The 24072-nt window shown below is 36.2% G+C and overlaps 1 protein-coding gene across 5 annotated transcripts in view; it reads right to left on the reverse strand.

Moving 5' to 3' along the window:
• Positions 1–24072, reverse strand: part of GOLGA4 (golgin A4) — a 64891-nt gene that overhangs the window by 21286 nt on the left and 19533 nt on the right. For all 5 annotated transcript variants that reach the window (XM_083824921.1, XM_083824920.1, XM_083824919.1 and 2 more), the window contains 12 exons: positions 23038–23085; positions 22522–22578; positions 19751–19849; positions 19098–19236; positions 17539–17726; positions 16410–16493; positions 15450–15597; positions 9228–9406; positions 8611–8742; positions 7463–7618; positions 2201–6498; positions 1236–1357 (listed from right to left, as the gene is read on the reverse strand). In XM_083824921.1, the coding sequence (XP_083681047.1) occupies positions 1236–1357; positions 2201–6498; positions 7463–7618; positions 8611–8742; positions 9228–9406; positions 15450–15597; positions 16410–16493; positions 17539–17726; positions 19098–19236; positions 19751–19849; positions 22522–22578; positions 23038–23085 (5650 nt within the window). The remainder of the gene's footprint in view (positions 1–1235; positions 1358–2200; positions 6499–7462; positions 7619–8610; positions 8743–9227; positions 9407–15449; positions 15598–16409; positions 16494–17538; positions 17727–19097; positions 19237–19750; positions 19850–22521; positions 22579–23037; positions 23086–24072) is intronic.

Raw genomic sequence — 24072 nt, forward strand, 5'->3', positions numbered from 1 at the left:
AGGGATCTGAAACAGCTACGAATTTTCAGAAATACTTCACTTAGAGGTGCACTTTCAGTAACTGTGAAGTCAGAGATACTTTCTTCTTTCAACCTCCAACTTACATTATGGTGACAAAAGATGGACAGAGAAGAAAATCTGAAACATGCTGCAATCTAGTTATAACCACATAAGCATAGCAATCAGACATTAAACCCAGCTGGTAGCTGTTATTGGTGATAGTGAATGAAGTCTGCAAGACTCAGCTAAGAAAATACAATTCTGATTCTATGCTGGTGTGGCCTCACCTTGAGTACTGTGTGCAGTTTTGGGCACCACAATATACAGACATAGAAGTATTAGAGAGTGTCCAAAGTAGGGTTACAGTGATGGTAAAAGGTCTAGAGGGCAAGATGTATGAGGAGCAGCTAAGGTCCCTTGGTTTGTTCAGCCCAGAGCAGAGCAGGCTGAGGAGGCCTCATGGCAGCCTGCAGCTCCCTCGCGAGGGGAGCGGAGGGGAAGGCGCTGAGCTCTGCTCTCTGGGGACAGCGACATGGAGCTGCGACAGGGGAGGGTCAGGCTGGGTGTTAGGAAAAAGTTCTGCACTCAAAGGCTGGTCAGGCACTGGGACAGGCTCCCTAGGGAAGTGGTCATGGCACCGCACCTGACAGAGTTGGAGAAGCATTTGGACAATGCTCTCAGACAAAGGGTTTGATTTTTGGGTGGTCCTGTGTGGAGACAGGAGTTGGACTCGATGATCCTTATAGGTCCCTGCCAACTCAGGATGTTCCATTATTCTGTAAGTTTCACTAAATGGCATCCTTCAGTCAAAAACAGAGTGTAACAGGTTTGTTTTGCTGAAGCCAAAGTAGTATTACAATGAAAACTTACCAATGTGCTTTCACCTCTAAAAGAACCTTTTTTTTTTGGCACATGTGACAGATATTTAGTTTCAATAGCTACCATGTGTAACTCTTGCCATGACAGATGCAAGCACAAACAGTGCAAAATCAAAGAGCCTATAGGCAAAGGAAGAACAACTACATGTGTTTTCCTAATTGTGCTACAATTAACATTCATATGTTCTCTGCTAAGCAAGAGAGGTTTTCCCTGATTCCTCTAGGCAGCACTAAGTCATAAAATATATGTCTTTATCAGAGTCCCAGGTAAAATGTCTTGCCCAAAACATCTGAAGATCCATTTTCTGACTACTTTTTAGCCTCTCCTAATTACAGTTACATTAGTACCCTACTTACTGATCGTCTCTTTTAAGGCTGTTTCCAATTCCATTTCTTTTTGAGCCAGCTGAGTATTGAACTCTCTCATTAACTGCTTTAACGTGGAATTGTGCTTTAATTCAGTATCTTCTTGTTCCCACCTGTATAAAAAAGTCAAAAAAATACACTGAGGAAATAAAAGTTTAAAGAGAGTATGAGAATAGCTTAGCAAGGTAAGAAATCTGGGATTATCTCCAAAACTATTTTAGAATGGGCTGGCTTTGAATTAGATGAATTCTGTGGGATTCTCCTTCCCATTGAATTCACCTGGAAGGTACAGGTGTTTCATTAAAAAGAATAGAATTGAACCACCAGGCTCCCTCCCACCTCCTCCAAAAGATTTTTTTTGTGGGCTTTTTTTTTTTTCCGAGGAAGATGAAGAATCAGAAGTATGGGCTCCTTACAGGCAGAGTTTTGAGGGAATTCTTTACTTGGGAACCTATTAGAGCACGGAAGAGCATACTACAGTTTCTGCAGTACATATGAACAATTCTTGATATCATTTGTCTTCTACCATCTCCTCCTCCCCCCAAGTTCACAATCTGAATTTTCAATGGCTGCTAAGATACCTTAGAGAGTAGGGATATGAAGCCCTCAGAATTAAGCTTTAATAGACTTTGTTTCCCACTTCAGGGAACTAAAAGTGTATTTTATGTTCTGTTAATGCTGAAAATAACCATCACTGAAACAGATCAAAAGTGGTATTATTTTGCCAAAAGACAAACCACTTTTTAAACTGTTGACTCAATGTTTTGTGTGTTCATGAAGTGCTACTACTAACTTGTTCTTTTCTTGCTGTTTCTTTAAATCTATTTAGAAAAATCACAGAAAAATAACAGTCATTATTTCATTGTTACAAACCGAACTATAAAAAAAGCGGTCTTATGGTTTTAGTTAAAAATAAAGCAAAGAAATGTTAACCAGACCAGAAACAAAGAATTTACCTGATTTTCTGCTCCATTTCTTCTAAGGACTCTTTCTTAACTATGTCAAGCTCCTGCTGATGCTCTTTTCGCAAAGTACGCAAGTCTTTTTGAAGATTGTTTACATCTTTACGTAGTTTCTGTTTCTCTCTTTCAGTCTCTTCCAGTTTAGCCTGCAAATCCTTCTGCTGGTTCTGCATATCACCTAGTAACTTCTGCAGCTCCAAACCAGATTTAGTCTTTTCTTCAACGTTTTCCTCAAAAGCTTTCAAGCGGTCATTTCTTTCCTCCAACTGTTGCTGTAAACTTTCTAGTTTTTCTTTGTATTTCGAACTCGCATCATCCATCTTCATCTTGTGCACTTCATTTACCCTCACCAGATTATTTTCCAACTCTCTTAACTTCTGTTCTAAAGATTGACTGACTGACTCTTTTTCCTGCAATTTTTTCTGGAAATCTCCAATTATGTTCTCCATATCCAAATGCTTTTGTTCTTTAGCTTTCAATTCTTCCCTACTGCTTGCTAAATCACCACCACACCGAGCATGCTCATCCACTAACAATGAGTATTTTTTAGTTTGCTCCTCAAGTTCTTTCCTGAGGCTTTCAGTCATGCTCTGCTCCTCGTGATTTCTCTTCTCAACACATTCTAATTTTTTAAGGAGTTCCTCCAGTTTGTTTTGCAGTTCTAAATGAGAGTCTTTACTTTCTTGTTGTTCCTTTTCATACTTCTGCAACAATTCATCTTTTTCTGTCAGGTCCTTCCGTAACACATGAATTTTCTCTTCATACGTCCGCTGGACACTCTCAAGCATTTCATTTTTTTCTTGCTCTACAGCAGCTTTTGCACTCTCTACTTTTTGCAGCATTTCCTTCTCTAATTCTGTAGACTCTCTTGTTGACTTTTGGATTTGTTCTTTTAAGGATCCAATTTTGGCCTCTCTTTCCTGCACTTTTTGTTCTAAGTCTCTTAACTGATTTTCTCTATCTTGCTTAAATTGCTGTTCCCTTTCTTCCATCTGAGACATCAATTGCTTTTTAATAGAACCGATTTTTTGCTCTGCCTTCTTTTTCAGATCTGCCAGCTTAGTGCCACTCTCCGCATTCAGTCTCTCTTCTAATTCTTTCAGTTCTTCCTCCTTGCTTTTAAGTATTGATGATTTCATTTGAACAAATTCCCTCTCTTTTGCTTCAAATTCAGCTTTCAGTGAATCTATTTTCTTTTCAAGATCGAGCACCTTTTCTTCAGCCTCTTTAAACCTATTGTCTTTTTCAAAAGCCACCTTCTCTGCCTGCTGGAGTTGCCAAGCTACCTCTTTTTGCTCTGTCTCTTTCTGTTCATTATACTTTTTAAGTTCCTCCACTAAGGAAACATTTTCTGAAGTTTTCTGAGCAATGCATTCTTCTAGTTCGGCAACTCTTGCTGCTTGGATTTTTAATTCTGCAGTTAACTCACTTTCTTGTTTTTCTATCCTGTTTTGCTTTTGTTCCAATGCACTTTTTAAACTATCCAGACTTTTGCCTTGTTTAGCTAGCTCCTCTTTCAGCTTATTTAGCTCTTCATCTTTTCTATTGACTTGGGTATTGCTTAGTTCAAGTTTGCTCTGCAAATCTTTAATAGCTTCATGATTTTGTGTAAATCTTGTTTGTGCTTTCATCTTCCACTCTGACAGCTTGGCTGTCCAATGATCTACCTGCTCGAGAGCTGATGCTTTTTCCTGACTCAGCATCTCAACACTGGTCGATAACTCCTGTATCTGGTTTAACAACTGCAATCGATCCTCTTGATGTTGCTTGCTTAACAGAGACATGGCTTCTTCCTTCTCTGTTAAACTTACCATACTTTCAAGTTTAACACTAAGCTCATTAATTGTTCTGTTGAGAGCAGAGATCTCTGATTCTTTTTCCTGGAGTTCCTCTCTCATTGAGGTGACAGCGTTGATATTTTCAGATAACTCTTTCCTGAGCTGAGTTATACACGTTTCTTTTTCTGATGCTGCCTGCTGCTGGTGCCCTCCTTCTTTTTGCAATTGTTCCTTTTCTGCTACAAGTCCTTCAATATCAGCTCTCATGGACCTAATTAAGTTGTCCTTCTCTTGCAGCTGCTCCATTGACTTTTGTAAAGAACTACTTGCAATAGAATGATTCTCTGTTACTACTCTAAGTTGAGCTTCTAGCTCAAGAATTTTATTTATTTTAGCTAATACCGCTTCTTTAACTTTTGTAGTTTGGCGCTCACAATCTGCAATTTTGCATGTTACTACACCAATTTTTTCATTACACTTTTCAATTAATTCACTGATTTTCGTTTGCAACAGATCTTCAGCATTCTTCCAATAAGCATCCAATTGTGCTACAAGCTCTCCCGACAACCTCTTAAACTCAGTTTCTTGTTGTTGAAATGCCTCCATTTTTTTCTCATAATTTTCATGATCTTTATCTTGAGAAAATCGCACAGTTTGGAGCTTCTCCTTAAGTGTTTTCAGCATATCAGCCAGCTCAGTAATTTTGGCTTTGTCCTTTTCTTCGATTGCTTTCTGTTTACTGAGCTGTTCCTGAAGCCCTGATTGCTCTTTCAGGGACTGACTAAGATCACCTTCCAACTTCTGGAGCTGTGTTTTCAGGTCACTTTCACTATTTGACAAAGCATTCACATGAGCCAATGACTGCTTTAGCTGTTCTTGTAATTGGTTCAGGGTCTCATCCCTCTTCACCTGTTCTTCCTTCAGTCGGGTTATTTCTGTCCTGGAGCCCTCCTTCTCAGCACTGAAGGTGGCAAGTTTCTGTTTCAGGTCTCCAACTTCCTGTTCTTTCTCTTGCAGTTCCATTTCATGTTTTTCCTGGAGCTCCTCAACCTGCTGATTGAGTTTCTTTTCCCAGCTCTGGGTAATTTCTTCCAACTCCCTCCTATGAGCCTCAGCAAGACTCTCCAGTTGCTCTTTCTGATTAGACTCCAGTTTTGACACAGCATCATTGATTCCGGCTGAGCTGGCATGTGCCATTTCTAGCATTTTAGCATTGAATTCGCTCTCTTTCTGACTGAACTCCAACTGCTTGTTTTCAAGCTCTCTTTTTAGTTTAGATTCCTGCTCGGAAAGTTTCTTTTTAAAGGCTTCCTGCATATCTTTTGATTTCTGCTTCATTTTCTCCATTTTATTTTCCTGACGTTTCAGTTTATTTTCACATTCTCCTTGTAAAGCACTAGTTCTTTCCTCTGTGGCTAACAATTTCTGTTTAAGCTCTTCAACTTGTTCATTCTGTAACTTCTTCATGTGTTCAATTTCCTTTTCCTTCTCAGTTAGACTTTGCTTTGTCTCATCAGCCTCTCTTTGTAGATCCTTCAGTTGAGATTCATATTGTTGTGTGAGAGAGGTTACTTTCTGTGTATTTTCATTGCTTTGCTCTTGCAAATGCTGCTTCAGGTCATGTACCTGGGACATGTGTGATTCTAACTCATTCTTGACTTCATTCAGCTGCGATTCAGCTCTTTCTAACTGCTCCCTAAATTGTGATTTTTCTCCTTCCAGATCTGTCAGTTTGTGCTGCAGCTTTGCTAGTTCCTCTTCATATGTCCTTGCCTGCTCATTAGAAGTATTCTGATGAGACTGTGAAATCTCCTCTAGTTTTTTGGACACTTGGACAAGTTCAGCTTCAGATCTTTCTGCAGATTCTTTTAGCTTCTGTTCATGTGCTTTTATTTCCTCCAGATGTCTGTCCTTCTCCTCCAATAATTGCTTGAGTTGATTCAGTTCTTCTTTGAGTACCTTCTCAACTCCTTGAATAGAGATCTCATGCTCTTTTAACATAAGTTCAACCTCTTCTTTGTGCTGATTCCTCTCTTCTTCCAACTTTTCTTCCAATTCTTGCTTTGCTTCACCTACTTTACTTTTCAATTCTGAGAGTTCTTTCTCTAAATCATGACGTACTTTTAGTGCTTCTGATAGCTCAGATGACAGTGCTTCTAACTCAGTTTGTTTCACATCAAGTTTTTCTAAAGTTTTTTCATTCATCTCTTCTATATGTGTACGGAAAACTGTTTCTTTCTCTTTCAATATTGTTTCTATTTCTTGTTCTTGCTTTTCTCTCATTTTTTCTATTTCAATTGCATGTTGTTGCTTTAGAATTTGAAGTTTTTCTGTCCAAAGCTTTCCCTGCTGCTGTTGCATGTTCTCCAATTCTTTCTTGTGTTTTTCAACCATATCATTAATTTCCTTATTATGCTGCTTTTTTTCAGACTCCATCAGAGTGCTCAATTCCTCTGATCGATCTCTGTCATCTTGTGAATACTTTGCAAGAGAGCTCTCCAATTCAAGAATCTTCTGTTAGAGAACACAGATTTAAAGAATATGAGTATTCCAAATGTAAAAAAATGATCAAATTAAAAAAAAACAACACACATACACATAGGAAAATTGCAACTATAGTTACAAGTCACTTATTCTTTTGTTTATAACAAATATCACTTTTTTATATAAACCTTTAATTAATTTAGTTTGTTTTCACCATTGCTTCCATTAAGTTAAGCCAATTAATTGAAAAAAGAAAGTTCTATTCCACTGCAGTGAATAGACAAAATAAAAACTTGGAAATAATTTAATTAATTCAAACAAAATAATTCAAGTAATACTTATGAGAACAATATTCTTTTGTTGTTGTTGTTAAAGAACAAACACAAAGGATTAAACATATCTCAAGTCCATGTGGACTATGGGCTTTATACATACCTACTAGTTTATCTTAATTCCACCTCTCACTGAATTGCTGCTGTAAGGATAAAACGCCTCTAAAGGCAAAAATTCCAACTTAATGTTTGGGGTGTTTGTTGAATAATGTACAAACTTGCTTTAGCAAATAATACAATCTTACTTGTGACATAAAGCAAAAGATACTTTAAAAAATTACACAAATCCTTACTTAAGCATCCTTAAAGTGTTTGTATGGTAGTAGTATCCAGAAATTAAACTGATTAAAGCTTTAATCTCCTGTATAATGTACATAAAACCTATGTACATGGGTATGAATTTATATCCTACAGCATGACAAAGAATGGATTTCTATATTTGTGCCTCCAATCTTGTAAAAAAAAAAGGGGGGGGGGGCTGCAGCACACTGTAACAATACGTATAGTTTCGTTCACTTCAAAAATATTGTGAAATTAAAACAAACCCGATGACAATAGATCCACAGCATCTGTAAATCTGTCACAGTTTAAAAAAAAATATATATATATATACACCAAAATAAATTCTTAAAAGTGTTTTCTCTTCTGGAATATTTACTCACAGTTCTAGAAGCCTCTACTTCTTGATGCATCTCCTGAAGTTTCTTGTCACATTCTGCCTGTATTGCTTTCTTCTGCAGCTCTAATTCTTCTAAGGCTAGGGATTCCTCTTGCTCTTGTTCTTGAAGGGTTTTTAAACATTCACTCTGATTTTTCTCCTGTACAAAAATGAGCAAAACAATAAATTGTAACAATGGTCCACACCTTCAAAAACAGTACAATAGGATATTTATAAACAAGTTAACATAATCATATATATTTTCTCCACATACAAAACACAGTGTATATTTTGTCTGTGAAAATAAAGTTGTTATAAAATCATTTCAATTTTCTTTTCTTGGCAACCACTTGTCTTCTTTGTTTAACAAATGTAATGCGACTTCAGCATTTAACAGTGGAGACCAAACAAATAGAGTAACATATTAGAGAATTAAAGATCTGTCCTCACTTGATTCTATCACTAATATATTTTCACACTTCTATTTCTTATAATTAAAAAATATTCCACCCCCCCCCCCCCCCCCCCCCAAAAAAAAATTAATATGCTCGGGAAGGAACTGTTGAAGTCCTCAGTTCTATTCTCCAGCCACAAAGGAGGAGCATAAATGAGTGTCCATTTATTAAATGAAATTGCACAATGACCTAAAGTGAACTATAGATTACAGAAAAGAGCAAAGAAACCAGTGATCCCTGCCAGCCTGACTTTAAAGGATTTTTTTTTCCAGAGATCAACCACTATGAATGTATAACCCTGTCAACATAATACAAACAGACATAGTGGATATTAATACATTTCAAGTAACAGCCTCATTCCTTGTACCTCTTTTTCTCTAGTTTCTGTGGCCAATCTCCAATGATCCAGAGGTAGAAATTCAAAAAAACATGTCTAACAAAGTGTTAAAAATAAGAATCTTTCCCAGAACATACAGCTGTCAGTGAACAGCAATATTGATTCGTTATCATTATTCAGTCTGTATCATTGCAGCTGTTTTCCTTTCATGCTCTTAAGTCTCTGAGCTCCTGGACTTTGAGAGGGCACCCATATCTGAATGCACAAGGATTCCCACTGTGGAATGAGGTCAGATTGAGACCTCTAGATCTACCTCAGACTTAGAGAAATGTCTTTTCTGCACATTTTAGCAATGCTTACAAGAGCTGCCTTCATCTTCTCATGGAACTCCTTTTCTTGGACCCGCAATCTCTCATTTAGCTCCTGATCTTTGGTAGCCATTTCTTTTTTGTGTAATTTTTCCAGTTCAGCAACACGATCTTCTGAAGACTTCTACGAATTACAAGTCAGAAAAAAAATTATTTTAAAACATTAAATACCAAACTTTGCATTATTTCGCAATAAGAAAAGCAGTGCAGAGAGAAGAAACCAAACCTATTCGCCTCCTTTGAATAAGTAACAATTAATTGAGTCACCTAATAGTAATAAGCCCTGTCAGATGTTATTTTCAAGATTGAAGTTATCCACCTTCCTTCTTAAGTCTTTCATAGTTCTAGTAAAAGAAACACTGTTCATTTGACAACGACTAACATACTGATTTTAAAATCCTAGTGAATAAAATATATATGGAGAGTTTTTTAGTTTATCTTATGTTTTAAATAAATCCTTAATCCCAGAAGTTATTTTTTCTAGAATTCATTAAACAGCAAGAATTTTATAACAAAGTTCTGATCTATCAATGCATTTTACAACTATAGTTTACTTGCAACTGCATGATTAGATTAAAACAGCAATACAGCAGGAGTTTCAGCTTTTACCTTCATAATCTCAACCACCTCTTGTTTCACTCTGGTTAACTCCTGCTGAAGATTTACCCTTTCTTCCTCATTTGCCTTTTCTACTGCTTTGATTTTTTCATCCATTTCTGCCTGCAATTTTTTCCGGGCTTCCTCTGTTTTTTGGGCAATACTCAGAGCCTTCTCAAGCTCTTCAAAAGCTGCAAAGGAGAAATAAAAATAAAAAAAAAAAGGTAGTCAAGAAGTAGCTATGTCACTTAACAGAAGAACAGCTTCCCAGTAACTGTAAATTCGACAAGTGACAGAAGAAGGAGCTTAAGAATCCATCGAGAATTCACACGGGCTTATTATCTAAAAAGGAAAGAGAACCGACAAATAGCTGTGAATGCCTTAGTTGTTTCTGGAGTTCAATAGCTTCTATTTCTTTCCCTAAAATCACTATAAAGTATAAAAACCACATAAAAAAAAAAAAAACTATGGCCCCTTCCCTGGCTATATGCACTGAATAAATTTGTCAGCTTTTACTGAATCATGAAAGAACTCTTCCTGAACAGAATACTTAAGTATTATACCAGAGCACTTTATTTACCTAAGAATTGTTCCCTTCAACCAGTGCAACCTTGATAATCTTCTCTTTAAATTTTGTGTTTTTAGTGGAGTCCATAAAGATGACTTTTGCCAATTGGCTTTTTGTCAGTTTCATTATTTCACTATTTACTTTTAATATAAACTACTATCAACACAATTAAAAGGGACACTGGAAAAACGTGTGTGTGTTATGAAGACTGTCTTATGCTTCTGATCTTTGCAAAAAAATCTAAGGAAAACATAATTAGCAATTGCTATCAAAAAGCTTGCATATCTATAAGATGTTTCAAAAGAAACCTCAAGCAGGAGCAATAAAAGTTATTTACTTTTGCATGAAATGCGTAAGTCTGCTGAATTGTTTTAATTTACACATCGGAAGCAATAAATCCACAGCTGCTTCCTATGATAAGCACTATTTTATCATACTTTATTCACTTCATAGATGATCGTTTAGATGTAGACAGAAAGCAAATCAATTCCTGCATTGTGAGCTGTTTTCTTCTTATTGTTTTTCAGTATCAGCATTTGAGTTCCTCACTGAAACTGATGGCAGAACCTGCAGAGATTTACACAAGACTAGAATGTCATTGCTATCAGGGAAGTCCCTTTTCCTGAATAGGGTGTGTATATGGAAAGCCCCTGCTGCATGTCAAAGGAAAATGCAGTCTCAAAACAGTATAATATACAGTTAAATCTTTGCAGAAAAGAACTTAGGCCAAAAACCTCTGTAAAATTCAAAATCATAGTGCCAGTATCACATTTGTAATTAATCAGAGCACAGAAAAACTTGGACTGGTTGGATATTAGTCTAAGAACAGACATAAAATCTTTTTTAAGATATTATTTAGTATGCTAGTCTTTTTTCCACACTATCCCCAAAAGACAGACATCTCTAGTTTCTTCGACAGACCATTACTTAGTAGGCATTCCCAGCAACTCCTGTAATCCTTTTTTTGTGAAACAAATATAAACAGTTACCCATCTTTAACAACATTCAGGCACGAATTCGAGAACTGAAAATTTTCTATTCAAAATCTTCAGATAACTTCTTTGAAACTGGAGCCTTTAACTACAACCTATGTTTTTTGAGCCAATGCGTCAAATATGTTTTCAAGTAAGGTAAGTCTGTAAGATTGCATTCACCCGAAGTCTGACCTTTTCCAGCTGTTTTCCGACGAAGCCTTTCCACGACTACTCACAGCAACAGTTATGGTTTAGAATGCAACAGGGCTGCTATGGACCCTGGCACTACTGAAGCACATCACGGTATCTGCTTTTTCATTCCCAATTCTACTTCAATACTAGAACTCTTTACAAAAAACTAAGAACACTAGAGATTATTTCAAAGAGCAGAACAGTCTAAAGCATAATGCCAGCATGCACTAGGCTTATAGCTCCTTATGAGAGGTAGCTACCATGTTTCCAAGCACGGTTCTTCACTGTCCCCACCAAGGCATTCACCACCTGGGGCCAGGTGGGTTCCAGTCCTTCTCCCTCACCCCCCAGCCCGTTACCAACGCAGGCTGCACAACTGTGTCTGGAGACTGGCAGGGAATTCTCTCATCCCCCTTCAGCCCTAGCAAAAGCACCCAGAGACAGCAAAATCGACCTAAAAGACCCTACCAACTTTTACCAAATACATCTTTGCAAATAAAACCTGCAACTAAAGGATATTAAGTTACTTCACTTTCTCATAAGCATTTACTGATTCTTGTTCTGAGCAACATAAGCTTGATTTTATTTGAGAGAAACCTATTCCTTCTGAGAAAGGAAGGATATTGCATTTGCCACAGCCCACAAATCCACTAGAGACAATTCAGGATCACACTAGGATTGACTACTGAGATGTGATAGCTGAGCAACATGCAGTACAACAGCTGCATCACCGTAATTGCAAGCAGGATGCTAAGACAAATGCCAGACAAAAGCTGGTGGATAAAACGTCAAGGGAGTATGAAAGCATAGAGAAGCAACACTTCACAAACACACTTAGTTCTCTAAAAGTTAAATTATATGCATCTCAGGCCCTTTTAGCACTTCAGCAAAACAGAACATTTGACATCAAAGTAGTTAATTCTAGTGTAGCACGACACAAGCAAGTTTCAAACCAGTAGAGGGCTAACACCAAGGAGACGGAACAAGGTCTAAATTATTATTACTACATTCTTATCTATTGAAGCTTTTAATTCTACTGTGGATGAAAGCCTGGAATAAGAAGTCTCTACTTTTATCCAAATACATCTATTCTGAACCCAAAGAGTAGACACTGCCTTTGTTATTTGCCAACCAGCACAGCTACTGTTGAGAAAAGTTCCTTCCATCTAAGGTATCAGTTAAGTTAAAACTCACAAAGGCACACCGGCAAAACAGAAAAAATAACAAGCACACCAACAAGGTCTCCAGCAAGGCTTTCAAGATCTCATTCATCTGACAAAACCTAACAGGAAGCTTTCCTGTGCAGTATATAAAATTAAAAAGAGCCTGAGCAGAGTTTGAAAAGTGCCAAATTTGCAAAACTCATTTTTATAAAATGTGCACTGTGAAGTTGACTGTTTTACATACACTACTCCAAGGTATTAGTCACAGCTCTCCCTGCCTTGCCTCTACTATCCAGAGTAATCCCAGTCTGTACTGCGAAGACTTCTTGATTATTCTCACCAGTACTGCAGACGTGCATTATTTTCAGTTCTAGTGCCATCTACTGCTGGGAGTTGTCAAGAAACCACTGAACAGAGATGGCAAAGGAGAGCTTTGCATACTTTCATACTGAAAGCCAAGAGCGAGCATCTTGTCAAAAAGCTATTTGAGAAATAAAGGCTCGATCCGTTTCCTATAGTTTGTTTGCACATCTAGGTAGGATTTATAAATGAACAATTGAGTCTTGTTTGTACTCTGTAGAAAGGTGCAAAGCATAAACGAAATAAGATTGCAAAGGAAATTGCACCTGCAAAGAACAACAGCCAAGTAAAGCAGTATGAATTTGCTGTCTAAGGACTTTGTTTTACTTTACAGAATATAAATAGGTCAATAACCTGCATTCTGAAAAGTCAGAAAAGACTTATGTCAAGTATTCAGGAGTAACAAAATCCAGTTTAACAGTAAGTTTACAAATGCGACAACTAATTTTGTTGAAGGAAAATATAAATCTATGTACATTGCAAAGCATTAAAAATCAGTTGCAGTTGCTGCAAGAACTGCCTTTGCCTGAGAAACACATAATTTACTTTTTAGAGCCCAGCCCAAGCACCCAATGTTTGATGTAAGAAAAAAAGAGCCCTTACCCCAGTCCTGTTCATACAAGGCTTGGGAAAGGCACCATGATTCACTTATTGGCATGTGTGGATGCACAAAAACAAGATGCTCTGTGAGATTTCAATATAATGCATCTCTAACTACAAAAACCTGAACTGCAATATTAACTGGGGAGACTCAGTTACAGTTTACACATCATGCACAAAATAAGCATACATATCTTCTTACCATTTCAGCACACAGAAATGCAGAAACATTAAGCTGTCACAATTCTTACTTGTAATAATTCAAACACCGGTGCTTTTCAGCAAAGTCACTTAATCACACAGAAAAACGCCGGACATGTAACACTAGGCACGTTCAAAATATGAAGTGGCCACAAAATATACCACTTTTTAGCCTAAATTATACCACTATGACAAAGTAAGTGCCAAGTATTATGCTTATCTTTATTTTGCCATAAGTGAAATTTAACACGTCTATAAACACTTTATTCAACAAGGTAAATTTTTCACTGAATCATAATCTAGAAAAAAAGTCTAGAATTAAAAATCACTTACATTAACTAGCCAAGAAACATGAGATATGCTGAACTAAAATACATGAGACCATCGATTCTTAGGACTGGTGAAAATCAAGGGCTGTGACCCAGAAGTAATTTCAAGCTCTCCCAGTATTCATGGTGGTTTTCTCAGATGCCAGAACAACTGTTTCAGCTGTACTAAGCTCTATTTCGGTTGTGTGCCACAAGTTTTTTCAAATACTTAGGAAAACCTAACAGGTCACCTTACAATTTTGCCTATCTTAGAAGTCATATTAATGAATTTTCTGAGGGTTCCAACATCCATATATGTATGCTTAACAGAGTGCTGAAATAATGAACTAAAGGTAAAGTGGACACTTATGCACCATAAACATTACCAGAAGCACTTAAAATAATGACGAGAGAATGTTTAACACACAAATCTCCTCTTTGTACAGTGCAAAGTATTCAATACGTTATTCATAAGTGAAATTACTTGTCACTACAATAGCTAAGTTTTCTAGGTAGCCAGAGCATCATCTTTAACCTATTTTCAGTTTACAGCTACATAAGTGGGAGGAAATTACGTTATTAACAAGTGCATGGAGATACTACTTCATAATTAGAGGTTTCTACCGCTTCGAAAGCTGCTGTGTTTCAGACAACAACAGCAATAACTTTGTACCTACAGAAGCACTACAATTATATGCAATAATTTATTTTTAAAGACAGTATCTTGAAGAAAAGCTTCCTAGTCTCCAAGAACTGAACAAAACTCAACTTCAGCAAAAGAATTACTGATTTCTGAAATATGCATTTTCCAGAGCTAAAAATGCACATGCAAGAGGGCACCTAATCAAAATGTTTGTTATTTTCACAGGGTGTTCAAATGTCCTCTATATGAACACCCTGTGTATCTTTGTATTTCCTTTGCCAGTTTTGGAGGTTAAATTTGTTCTTCTGCATTACAGCAAAATGAGCTAGCCAGACAAACTCATATCTAAAATTGAACATTCTGGCCTAATTTACATAGATTCAAAATAAACTGCTATGAAGTGTACGGTTTGAACTTCTCAACACTTTCTTATAGAAAAGAATAGCATAATGCATGTTTTACGCAAACTAACCAAATCTTAGCTTCTGCCAAGACAGTGAACTCACCCTAAATGCTTATGAGAACAAACTAAATGCTTCTATAAGAATTTTGATAGATACAGCGCAGAATGGTTTTCATTGAGCTTAAAAAAAAAAAGGGGGGGGGGCTGACTACAAGCACACATCACTAACATTATCAAATTTCCAACAAAAGTAAACTTAACTGTGTAATAGCTATATAAACACTAGGTTCCAAGCCTGAAACAAAAGTATCATTATTGCTGTTTCATTAGGAAAAAAAAAAAAAGCAGAAATACTTCCACTACACTTATCAAAAGAAAATGTTTATTATGGTTGTAACACATCCTTCTGTCTCTAGTTCTTCCCAAGCTCTTATGCACTCATCGCTGCTTTTTGTATCAAATACAGATGACATTACTATGATAATTTATTTTTTAAAATTGTCTTTCCAAAGTTTTCCTCCTGAAATTACACCAATAAAATACTGTATCAATCTTTTCTCCTACAAAGAGGGTACAGCTGCTTCAGCGGTTTCCCTCCTCACTCCAGTTGAACTTAGAGCAGAGTATCACACAAAACAGTCAACCTGGTGGTCAGAAATGAAGTTAGTAATAATGTTAGCAGGAGTGATATGGCAGAACATTCAGAAAAAAAGCATGTTATAATATCCATTCCAAACAACAACTGATGAAAAACTGCAAAAAGACCATGCTGAAGCTTCATCGTGTTCCATGTGAAAGCTAATAATCTCCAGAATTTCTTACCAGCTTTTTCAGACTTTTCTTTCTGTTCTTTTAATTCCTCGCCTTTTGTAGTTATTTGTTTGATCCGAGCACGCAACTGAGCTACCTCTTCTTCCTTCATTTCCAATGTTTCGTGCATTTGTCGCTTTGTCTCTGCAATTACCATGCCCTGTGGAAAAGGTCCTTGTGATAAAAAGCTAACAAACATATAAAATGCATATCGAAAACAACTTCAAACCAGGACACACTCCTCGTCAGAAATAAACTTTAGTGCACTATTGCTGCATTGGAAATCATGGTATTTCTCTGTCAGAAATCATAAAGTGATAATAAAAGGACGATAACAATAGGGACTATTTTGATGAATAAGCAAAGTTTATCTAGTGCTGAAAAGAACTCCTCCAAGGAACAAGGACCATCAGAAAATTTTCTTTTCCTGGGACAGATACTATTCTTTGAAATATGCATTCCATAAACAAACCCAAACTAAAAGAAAGCACTGTTGCATGTCTACTTCTCCTTAGAGAGTACGCACAGATGATGAGTTAGTCATGTTGCTTGTTACACCACCAGAAGTTACTCTAAGTAATAACTGTGACAAAAAATCTTGTAAGCAACAAAAAATGACAAACGTGAACTGGTCATTTAATTCCCTTACATTTTATCTCATCTTCATTAGACTTTACTTTTAAAATCTTGCATTGAGGTAACCACTAGTCCACTTATCATTATGCCTTTTCAAATTACGTCCTACATAACATATTCTTGCAGTGTTAAGTACAACCTAAGAGACGAACATGCTAAAGTATCTATACAATAGAATTCTCAAGTAGCTTAAATTATTTGTTTGTTGAAATTGATGTAAACTAAACCAAACTAGGTAACTAAGAACAGTTTCTAATACCAGAAAGTCAGATATTTTGAGTTTAACCGATCTTCTTCCAAAACTACAGTTTAAAGAAAAAAATCTTCCTTGTTTACCTTGTCTTGTTCTAGCTGCTCAATCAAGTTCTTTGCATCACGCAGCTGTGTAATCAGTTTAGTCTTCTCAGCCATGTGGAGGTCCTAAAAAAAAAAAAGACCCCAATCACAAGAGTTTAAAATGTCACCAGGCTTAAGAAAATAGCTTCTGACAAGCAGTTTAGGCTTTGCTTTAATAAAGAATCATAGATTATTGGTACGTGACCAACAAAGCTGTTGTTACATTAAAAACATGAAGCAGGCTAGGAATGAGACCCTGTACTACGCCTCAGAGGTAGAGCTGAGGAGGAAGTCCAGCAAAATCGAAGTAGGCAACTTGAAATTACTTCTAAATCTCCGAGTGCTAGGCTGCCCCATAGTTTCCATAACGATTCAGGTATCTGAAGGTGCAGATTCTCTTGTGAACATCAGAGTTAATAAACTGGGCAAGAACATGTCTAAGGCATCTGCCTTTCTACCTGCATCTTGGCTTACAAAGGAATCTCAGCAACATAGCATTTTATCTGTTCTTGTTCTGGAAAAGGTGCTCGAAGCACTTGAACCTTTCTGAGCTCTTTCCAACTGGGCTAACGCTCATAGACCAAGAGAAGAGCAACTGTTCTCCAGCACTAAAGCTGAGTACAGCTGTACTTCTCATATTCCCATTACTACCAGCCACCTTACTTCTACTTCACAACTCAGCATGAATGGCCTTAAAAGGAAAAGTGAGCAAAGTTTTAATTTAGCTTTGGCACTGCATTTACCTTTAATTTCTACCTCACTTTCACTATATTGTGTTTTCCACTATCCTTCCTTTCTGTTTTCTATTCATTTACACAGCTGATTCCTCTCGCTTTTCTCACTTCCTGTCTTCTCTGCAAGACAGTCTTTCCTTCACCCTCATTTACTTTTTTTCCTGATACCATTTTGGTGGTTATTCATATGGTAAGATTTCAAGCCTTTCTCTACAACTTCTTGAAAAATTGCTCTGCATGTTCATTCCAGGTTGTTTTTGCACCTTTAACTCCAAAGAAGTTACAGTTTCTTGTAACAGTTTGTGCTTTAATGACTTGCCCTATGAATAAATTCTGCAAATACTGGAATTCTTACACTGTTCTGGTAGCTACCCATAAAGTTAAGAGCATTTTACCTTCATTTTCTCTAGCTCCTGAAGTCTCTCTTCTAATTGCTCCTGAAGCGCCTCCTTCTCGTTGGTTAGCTGGGCACAGCGCTCTTTGTGTGACCGAATCATCTCCTTACAGCGCTGCAGCAAGTTCTCTTGGCGCTTCACCCTCTGATTAAGAGTTTCCAGTGTTTTAACAGAATCTTCATTACCCTCTACAGACAACATACCAACATTATCATGTGCACACTTTTTCCAAAATGCAGATCCACTTTCATCATTCACATGGTGTGAGACTGACAGCTCTCTAAAGAAAGTTGTGCAAAGTCCGCAGAACTTCCTAGTGACTATTACAACTGCATTTCAGGTCCAGCCAGAAACGTGCACACACACACACAGGATGGCAAATACAGCCTTTAATCCCAGATTATTTCACAAAGCCCCAGCTATTATACAAGCTGAAGAAAAAAACAACTATTACTCAACATGGTTTTCTACAAGACTGAAAAGTTACCATGATCTATAAACCTGTCTGCTACCACTAGGTGAATATTCACGAGTGGGGGAAAAATGCTAAGCAAAACAAATCACATCTCCCAGTTACGAAGCATACTCCTCTTTTCACAGTGCTGGGTATGACAATAATTTTCATATACCCAGGTTGGCAATACTGCATTAGGCAGGAAAAAGGTCAAGTGTCTTTTCAAACTATACCCTTCCCTGTATCTTACTGTGTGTTCTGCCCTGATGATCTGAAAATAGAATCAGACATTCACAGACTTTCATTTTGAGACTGTATGTCTTACACACTATAATCCTGAAGCAGATTCCAGCACAACTGAACGCTGATTCCTGGAGACTAGATAGTTAAAATTATTTCATCAGCACTACAAAAGGCACAACACTGGATAAGAAGAATCTTTGCTCCAACCTCACATATTGTCGGAACGTAAAAAAATCACAGCAGATCCTGAGCAACGATTATTTCAAGACATATGATCATCTCTGTCTGAACCCCAACTTTTATTTAGGATACCAGTGAACGATACTTTCATTGTATCCCAGCAGCACAATATCCCAGGATCAGTAATCAAATCTAAACAATACTGGGACTCCCATAGCTCAGATAACCTCCTGATGAGAGGAACACTTCAAAGAGATTATTCAATAGCTTGAATATGAAAATTGATCTTTACTTTTACCTTTTCTGGAAAATGCACATAAAAAGAGACATACTGGCAACTGGTATCCTCTAAACTCTAGGGATAGTTCCTTGCTTACCAGACAAAGAACCTTAATATTAAGTGGGGACAGTAACAACCCCTACTGGCAACAGCAATACCTAAAGTAGAATTATTGCTATTAAGGCAAGATGGACCAGATTTTAATTTTTATGGATATTCAGCATCTTTGAAAGGTTATCATGTCCACCAGGTGCCATTCTATTTCTAGAAAAATTGTCCCCTTCTAGAAAACATATCATTACTATAACGTGTCGTGCCTTAAGTACTATTACTCCATCACAAATAATAGTAGACTTATTCCCCAGAATTCAAGATCTCTTAAAAAAAAGCCCCAATACCTACCATTGCTTCCTGGTTCCGCAATATTTTCTGCACTGATTTCTTTTGTTGGACCTTGAACTTGTGGGTCATACTGGATATTTGGATCAGGTAATTCAATGCCCATCTGACCATTCTGTAACCTCTGTTTCAGCAACGATACCTAAACAAAATACTCTTTGTTAAAAATGTAAGGATTCTAAGATGATTGCACTTCCGTCCTCAAAACTAACGAGAGTTATTCATGTCAGCAAGTAAAGGAAAAATCTGTCTGAATATTTTTAGCATTTTTTAAAATCACAGTTATGTTTCCAAGTTAAAAAAAAAAAGCACGATTATGTGTGGAGAAACATCAAAGATCATTTAAGCAAAACCAATTTTGCAAAAGCATTTTTAACTCAAACATCTGCTCATGTTATTTCTTGATAACAAAGACATTGAAAAGTTATTTAGGTGCAGATCAAAAACTTGTATTTAATAAGAGTAAGATTATACAATGGTATTCTCTTCCACAAAGATGCACTTAATTTCTAGAAAATCATAAATTCTGAAGAAGCTTTAAAACATAGTAGCATTTATAAAAAAGCATTGACACAAAATACAGGAAATACTGTAATTCATAAAAAATATTTGGAAAGAGCAGTTTTCAAAAACATCTCTTGGGTAAGGTGTTTTACCTGAGTTTGCAAGACACTAATAAGTTGATCTTTTTCTTCCAAGGAAGCATCAAATTCCTCCTGAAGATGTTTCTTAGCTTGTTGATCCATCTGAAGCTCCTAAGAATCATAAATAAATGTGTCTCAGATGAAAACTGAAATGTGAATTTAAAAAGCTTACCTATATATTATGAAATATTAAAAATACCTCATTGCAATTATGACTCCAGACCACAAACATAAATTATTTCTTTTACTATACAATAATTTAATTCTATTACCAGCATTAAAATAGTTAGAGACTAGATCTAATGCATTATCAAAGATTCTTCCTTCCTAAAAATAAGTTTGTGTCGGGATCACTTCAAACTTGTTTCTGAAAACTGTCTTCCACACAAACATTGGAAATTGACAGTTGCACTTTGGTAAACTAGATTTTTCATTCAGCCATCAGATTAAATCAACATAAACAGCAGAAATGTAAATTTCCCTTATGCTCATTCAATATGCTAGTATTCTAAATGTGACAAATGCCATTTGTAACAACAGAAAGTTGTTTTTTTGTTCCTGAAAGGTGTCTCAAATTAGACAGAGAATGCCAAACAACTTCAACAGTGTCTTTACTTGCTACTTAATTGCATTCATTTGGTGAACACCTTTAGAAACATGTAGATGTAACCTAAATGCATTGGTAATATCTACATGACTTTATAAAGTACAGTATCAAGAGGGTTTTTTCTGTTTACTTCCTATGCTTTCAAAGTTTACTTATATATTTAAATAATTAGTTGTTAGAACAAAAAAATTATTTAAATGTTGAATTAACTCACATTCAACTTCTTATTAAGAGAATCAGCACCATATATGTTTTATGCATGCACTGTAAATCACTTTCCATATTTGTATTTTTTCTTTTTAATTTACTCCATCCACATGTCTTTCACAGGAAGATTTACCCCAGAAAGCCAACACTTCTATAGTCATTATTCTGCAAAGGTCGCTTGTGTAAAAGCAAGTGCCACCTCTAAATATGGGTTCTGTTAGCCAGGCAAAGACAAAGGATGACAGAAAGCTCAAAGAAAGGATGAAAAGCAAGCAAGAGACAAAACATGGGGCACTGGATGCCTCCTGCTTTGCTTCCATCCAACTCTGAATCCCACTTTCATCATCTCCTGCTGCCTGTGCCTTGCTTCCAGCTGCGAATCCCAGCCTTGAGTCCTGCAGCTGAGAGCGCTAACTGTGCCCAGCTACACATTGGAGGGACAAAGCTGCAAGGCAACTTCTGGGAAAATTGTTCCTCTTGCTTCTCAAGTAACTACATCCACTTTTTAACCCTGCACTGTATCTGGTTCTCCATAGCTAATGATCACAACTCTTTCTCATGCTTCTGAGCTTCAGAAGCAACTCTTTCCAAGGCAAAGAAGCTCAGTGCAACAACAGCCAAAGAGATTTTCTGGAAAAAAAAAAAAAAAACACCACTGAAAAAGTCCTCCTTACATCCAACAGTCCTTTCTGACTGCTGTCAGAGAGGCAAAACACCAAGGACTGCCGTTGAAGAATTACTCTTAATAAGAAAATACTAATGTAAGCAAAAGAAACATTTATTTCGAAGGACTATTCACATTGTCATCTCATCCCAAGAGAAACTTAACTTACTCTAACACGACCCTCTTAGAAGAAACTTGTCTTATTCAACTCATTTATTGGAACAACAGACTGCATGATGAAGAAAACTTCTGTTTTTTTATATAGTAACTGCTGATAATGAGTGGTTACACCAATGAATGATGAATTTTATAACACTGTAGCTTCCACAGTGGAAACTTTCAATTTTAGTTGTAATTTCTTTATTTATTTTTAAGTCTGTTTTACTTAGTGCTGTAATCTTTGGTCTTCCAGAAGACCAAAGAACTAGTTTTTGAAGATTTTCAATCAATATAAAAGAATTTAAGTCTTAGATTTGAGGGAATCTTTAAATCTACAAGAATTATGAGAAAAATAAATAAATTCTATACCAAATATAGATCTTTTTAACTTCTATAAGTATTGTTTATATATATAGATTTACATCAAATACATCTTTCTCTAATCAGAAAGACTATGACAAAATAAGTAAAAAGATAAGTATGCACACATGCAACCCTTTTCCTAATAAAAACGCTTTAATTCTGGTGTAGATATAGGCCTTCCAAACTTTACTAAGTACTAATACACTGAAAAGCTAAATCTAGTGGAACATATAGTTATACACTTAATGCAGAATGCATTTCTCACATCTGACTTGTAGCAAACTGGAAAAAAATACTGACAAGTCTCTAATGCTGTAGGTATTTTTAAAATTACTTTTATCCTAAAAAAAAAGAAATAGAACAAACAAGCAAAGAAACCAGTGAACCTGACTATAAGTGAAACTTATAAAAAGTGCTTGTTACTTGTATTTGCCTAATATTAACATTTCTCAATACTAGAAAAGCTAGAAGTTGCAGAGCCACATCTACTGCTGGGCCCAACAACACTGGAAAAACCATGCACATTTCTACCTATTTCACAATGAACAGAAAGGCAGTTCGGCTGGTACTATGAATTGCTCTTAGAATGTGACAATAAGCTGCTGAATGGGAAACAAGCCAGAGAATTAACCCCATGTAAGGTAATGGAAGCAAGTGGTAAAAACCCCTGCTGTGCAATAGAAAATATTTTGCAAAATGAATTTAAACATCAAAAGCTAGGCAGAGAAAGATCCTCTGTATGTATGCTATGAAAGTAAACATTCAACCAAGAAAGGAAGTTACCTCTCTCAATTCTCCAATTCTGCGAAGTGCTTTATCCTGACTTTGACTCAGAATGCCCTTAAAAAGGAATAAACATAATGCGTGTTAAATGTAACTTTAGATACAAAGTGTAAATAAACTCACAGAATTGTATTTCAGTAGAAGAATTAATGTGTTTGTATTTCTCTTTACAGTCAAACTTGATGTGTAAGTATTACCAAAACCTGCCAACTGTGGAATGTCAATCCATCACCTGAATTCAGCTGATGCAATCAAAAATGCAGGAGTACAATAGCTTCACAACAGTTGTTTGGACAAACCAGTATTAATTGGGATTTTTAAGGATGCCAAGCTAAGAGAGAGTCTTTTTGTTTATTTTTGTTTAGATAAAAAATATACAAGAACATATAAGCATATACCTACACACATACACATATGTATGTACACAATAGACTGAAAGTTAAATCTGTAATTGCACTATACATTTTAAGATTCAGAAAAGCATTCAGGTAATAGAAGATGAATAGGAATGATTACCTGTAGCTTCTTCTTCTCTCGCTGGATAACTTGATAAGCAGACACTAGCTAAAATACAGAAATCAGGTATAATGATGATAATGCATTTGCTTATAGCCATCAAAATAATTTGCTTAGTTGTATCGCTATCTGCTTTTTTAAACTCCTCACTTCACTTGAGAAAGCTCTTCTGACAGAAGCATATAAAAGCAACTGTCCTGTGCAATTGTTTTTTGTGCTTTTTTCATTTATAAAATATCTCCAATGTGCTAAATAAAATAAACATGACAAAATAATTAGGCTACACAGCATTCATGCACAGTTCTTCCTTCACTGAAAGTACCTCTGAGAACTCTCATGATTTAGTAGTACAGGAAGTCAAAAAGCAACTCCATCAGAAAGTTACAACCTAAAGAATTGCCCTACAGGGATGTACATTTTTTAAGGGTACACATCCGAGAGACTTTAAATTTAATTTTAAGGCGATTATACATTAAAAAATACACTTAAAACTCTAGCAAAAAAAAGGGTTGTGTAACAGTCAATGTTCTCATTCCATGTGCTTTGCATGTACCCAGTAGACAAAGAAAGACTGGCAATGAACAATATTTCTTATTGTAAGCTGGCAAAAGAACTTCATGAGTAACTGCACAATTTAGTTTAATTAAAAATCTGATCACAATTGCATAAGTTGTGCAAAGCTGAAGTAGCACAATAGCACTTGGAACTAGAACACACCCTTTTCTAATTACTGAAAAAATAAGGCAAAACAAATGCAAAACACCAAAACCAGAAATCTCTAAGTTACCGCGTATCTTCAAAATGTTATCGAAAATAAATTAGGATTTTTCAGAATTCAAGGCTACTTTTCATTTCAGAGTCATACTTACTTTACACTTGAAAGAGAACTAAAACTACCATGGATGGTTTCCCATACAATATTCCTGAGATGTTAACTGCATTCTTCTTTTAATGAAAAGAATTTACATCTTCAATTCCCACTATATGTTCAAACACCTTTCTTCCAAGCTCTAGCAAAACAAGCTTTTAAACTGA

Source organism: Anser anser (assembly GCF_964211835.1).
Source record: "Anser anser genome assembly, chromosome: 2".
In the NCBI taxonomy this organism is placed as follows: Eukaryota; Metazoa; Chordata; class Aves; order Anseriformes; family Anatidae; genus Anser; species Anser anser.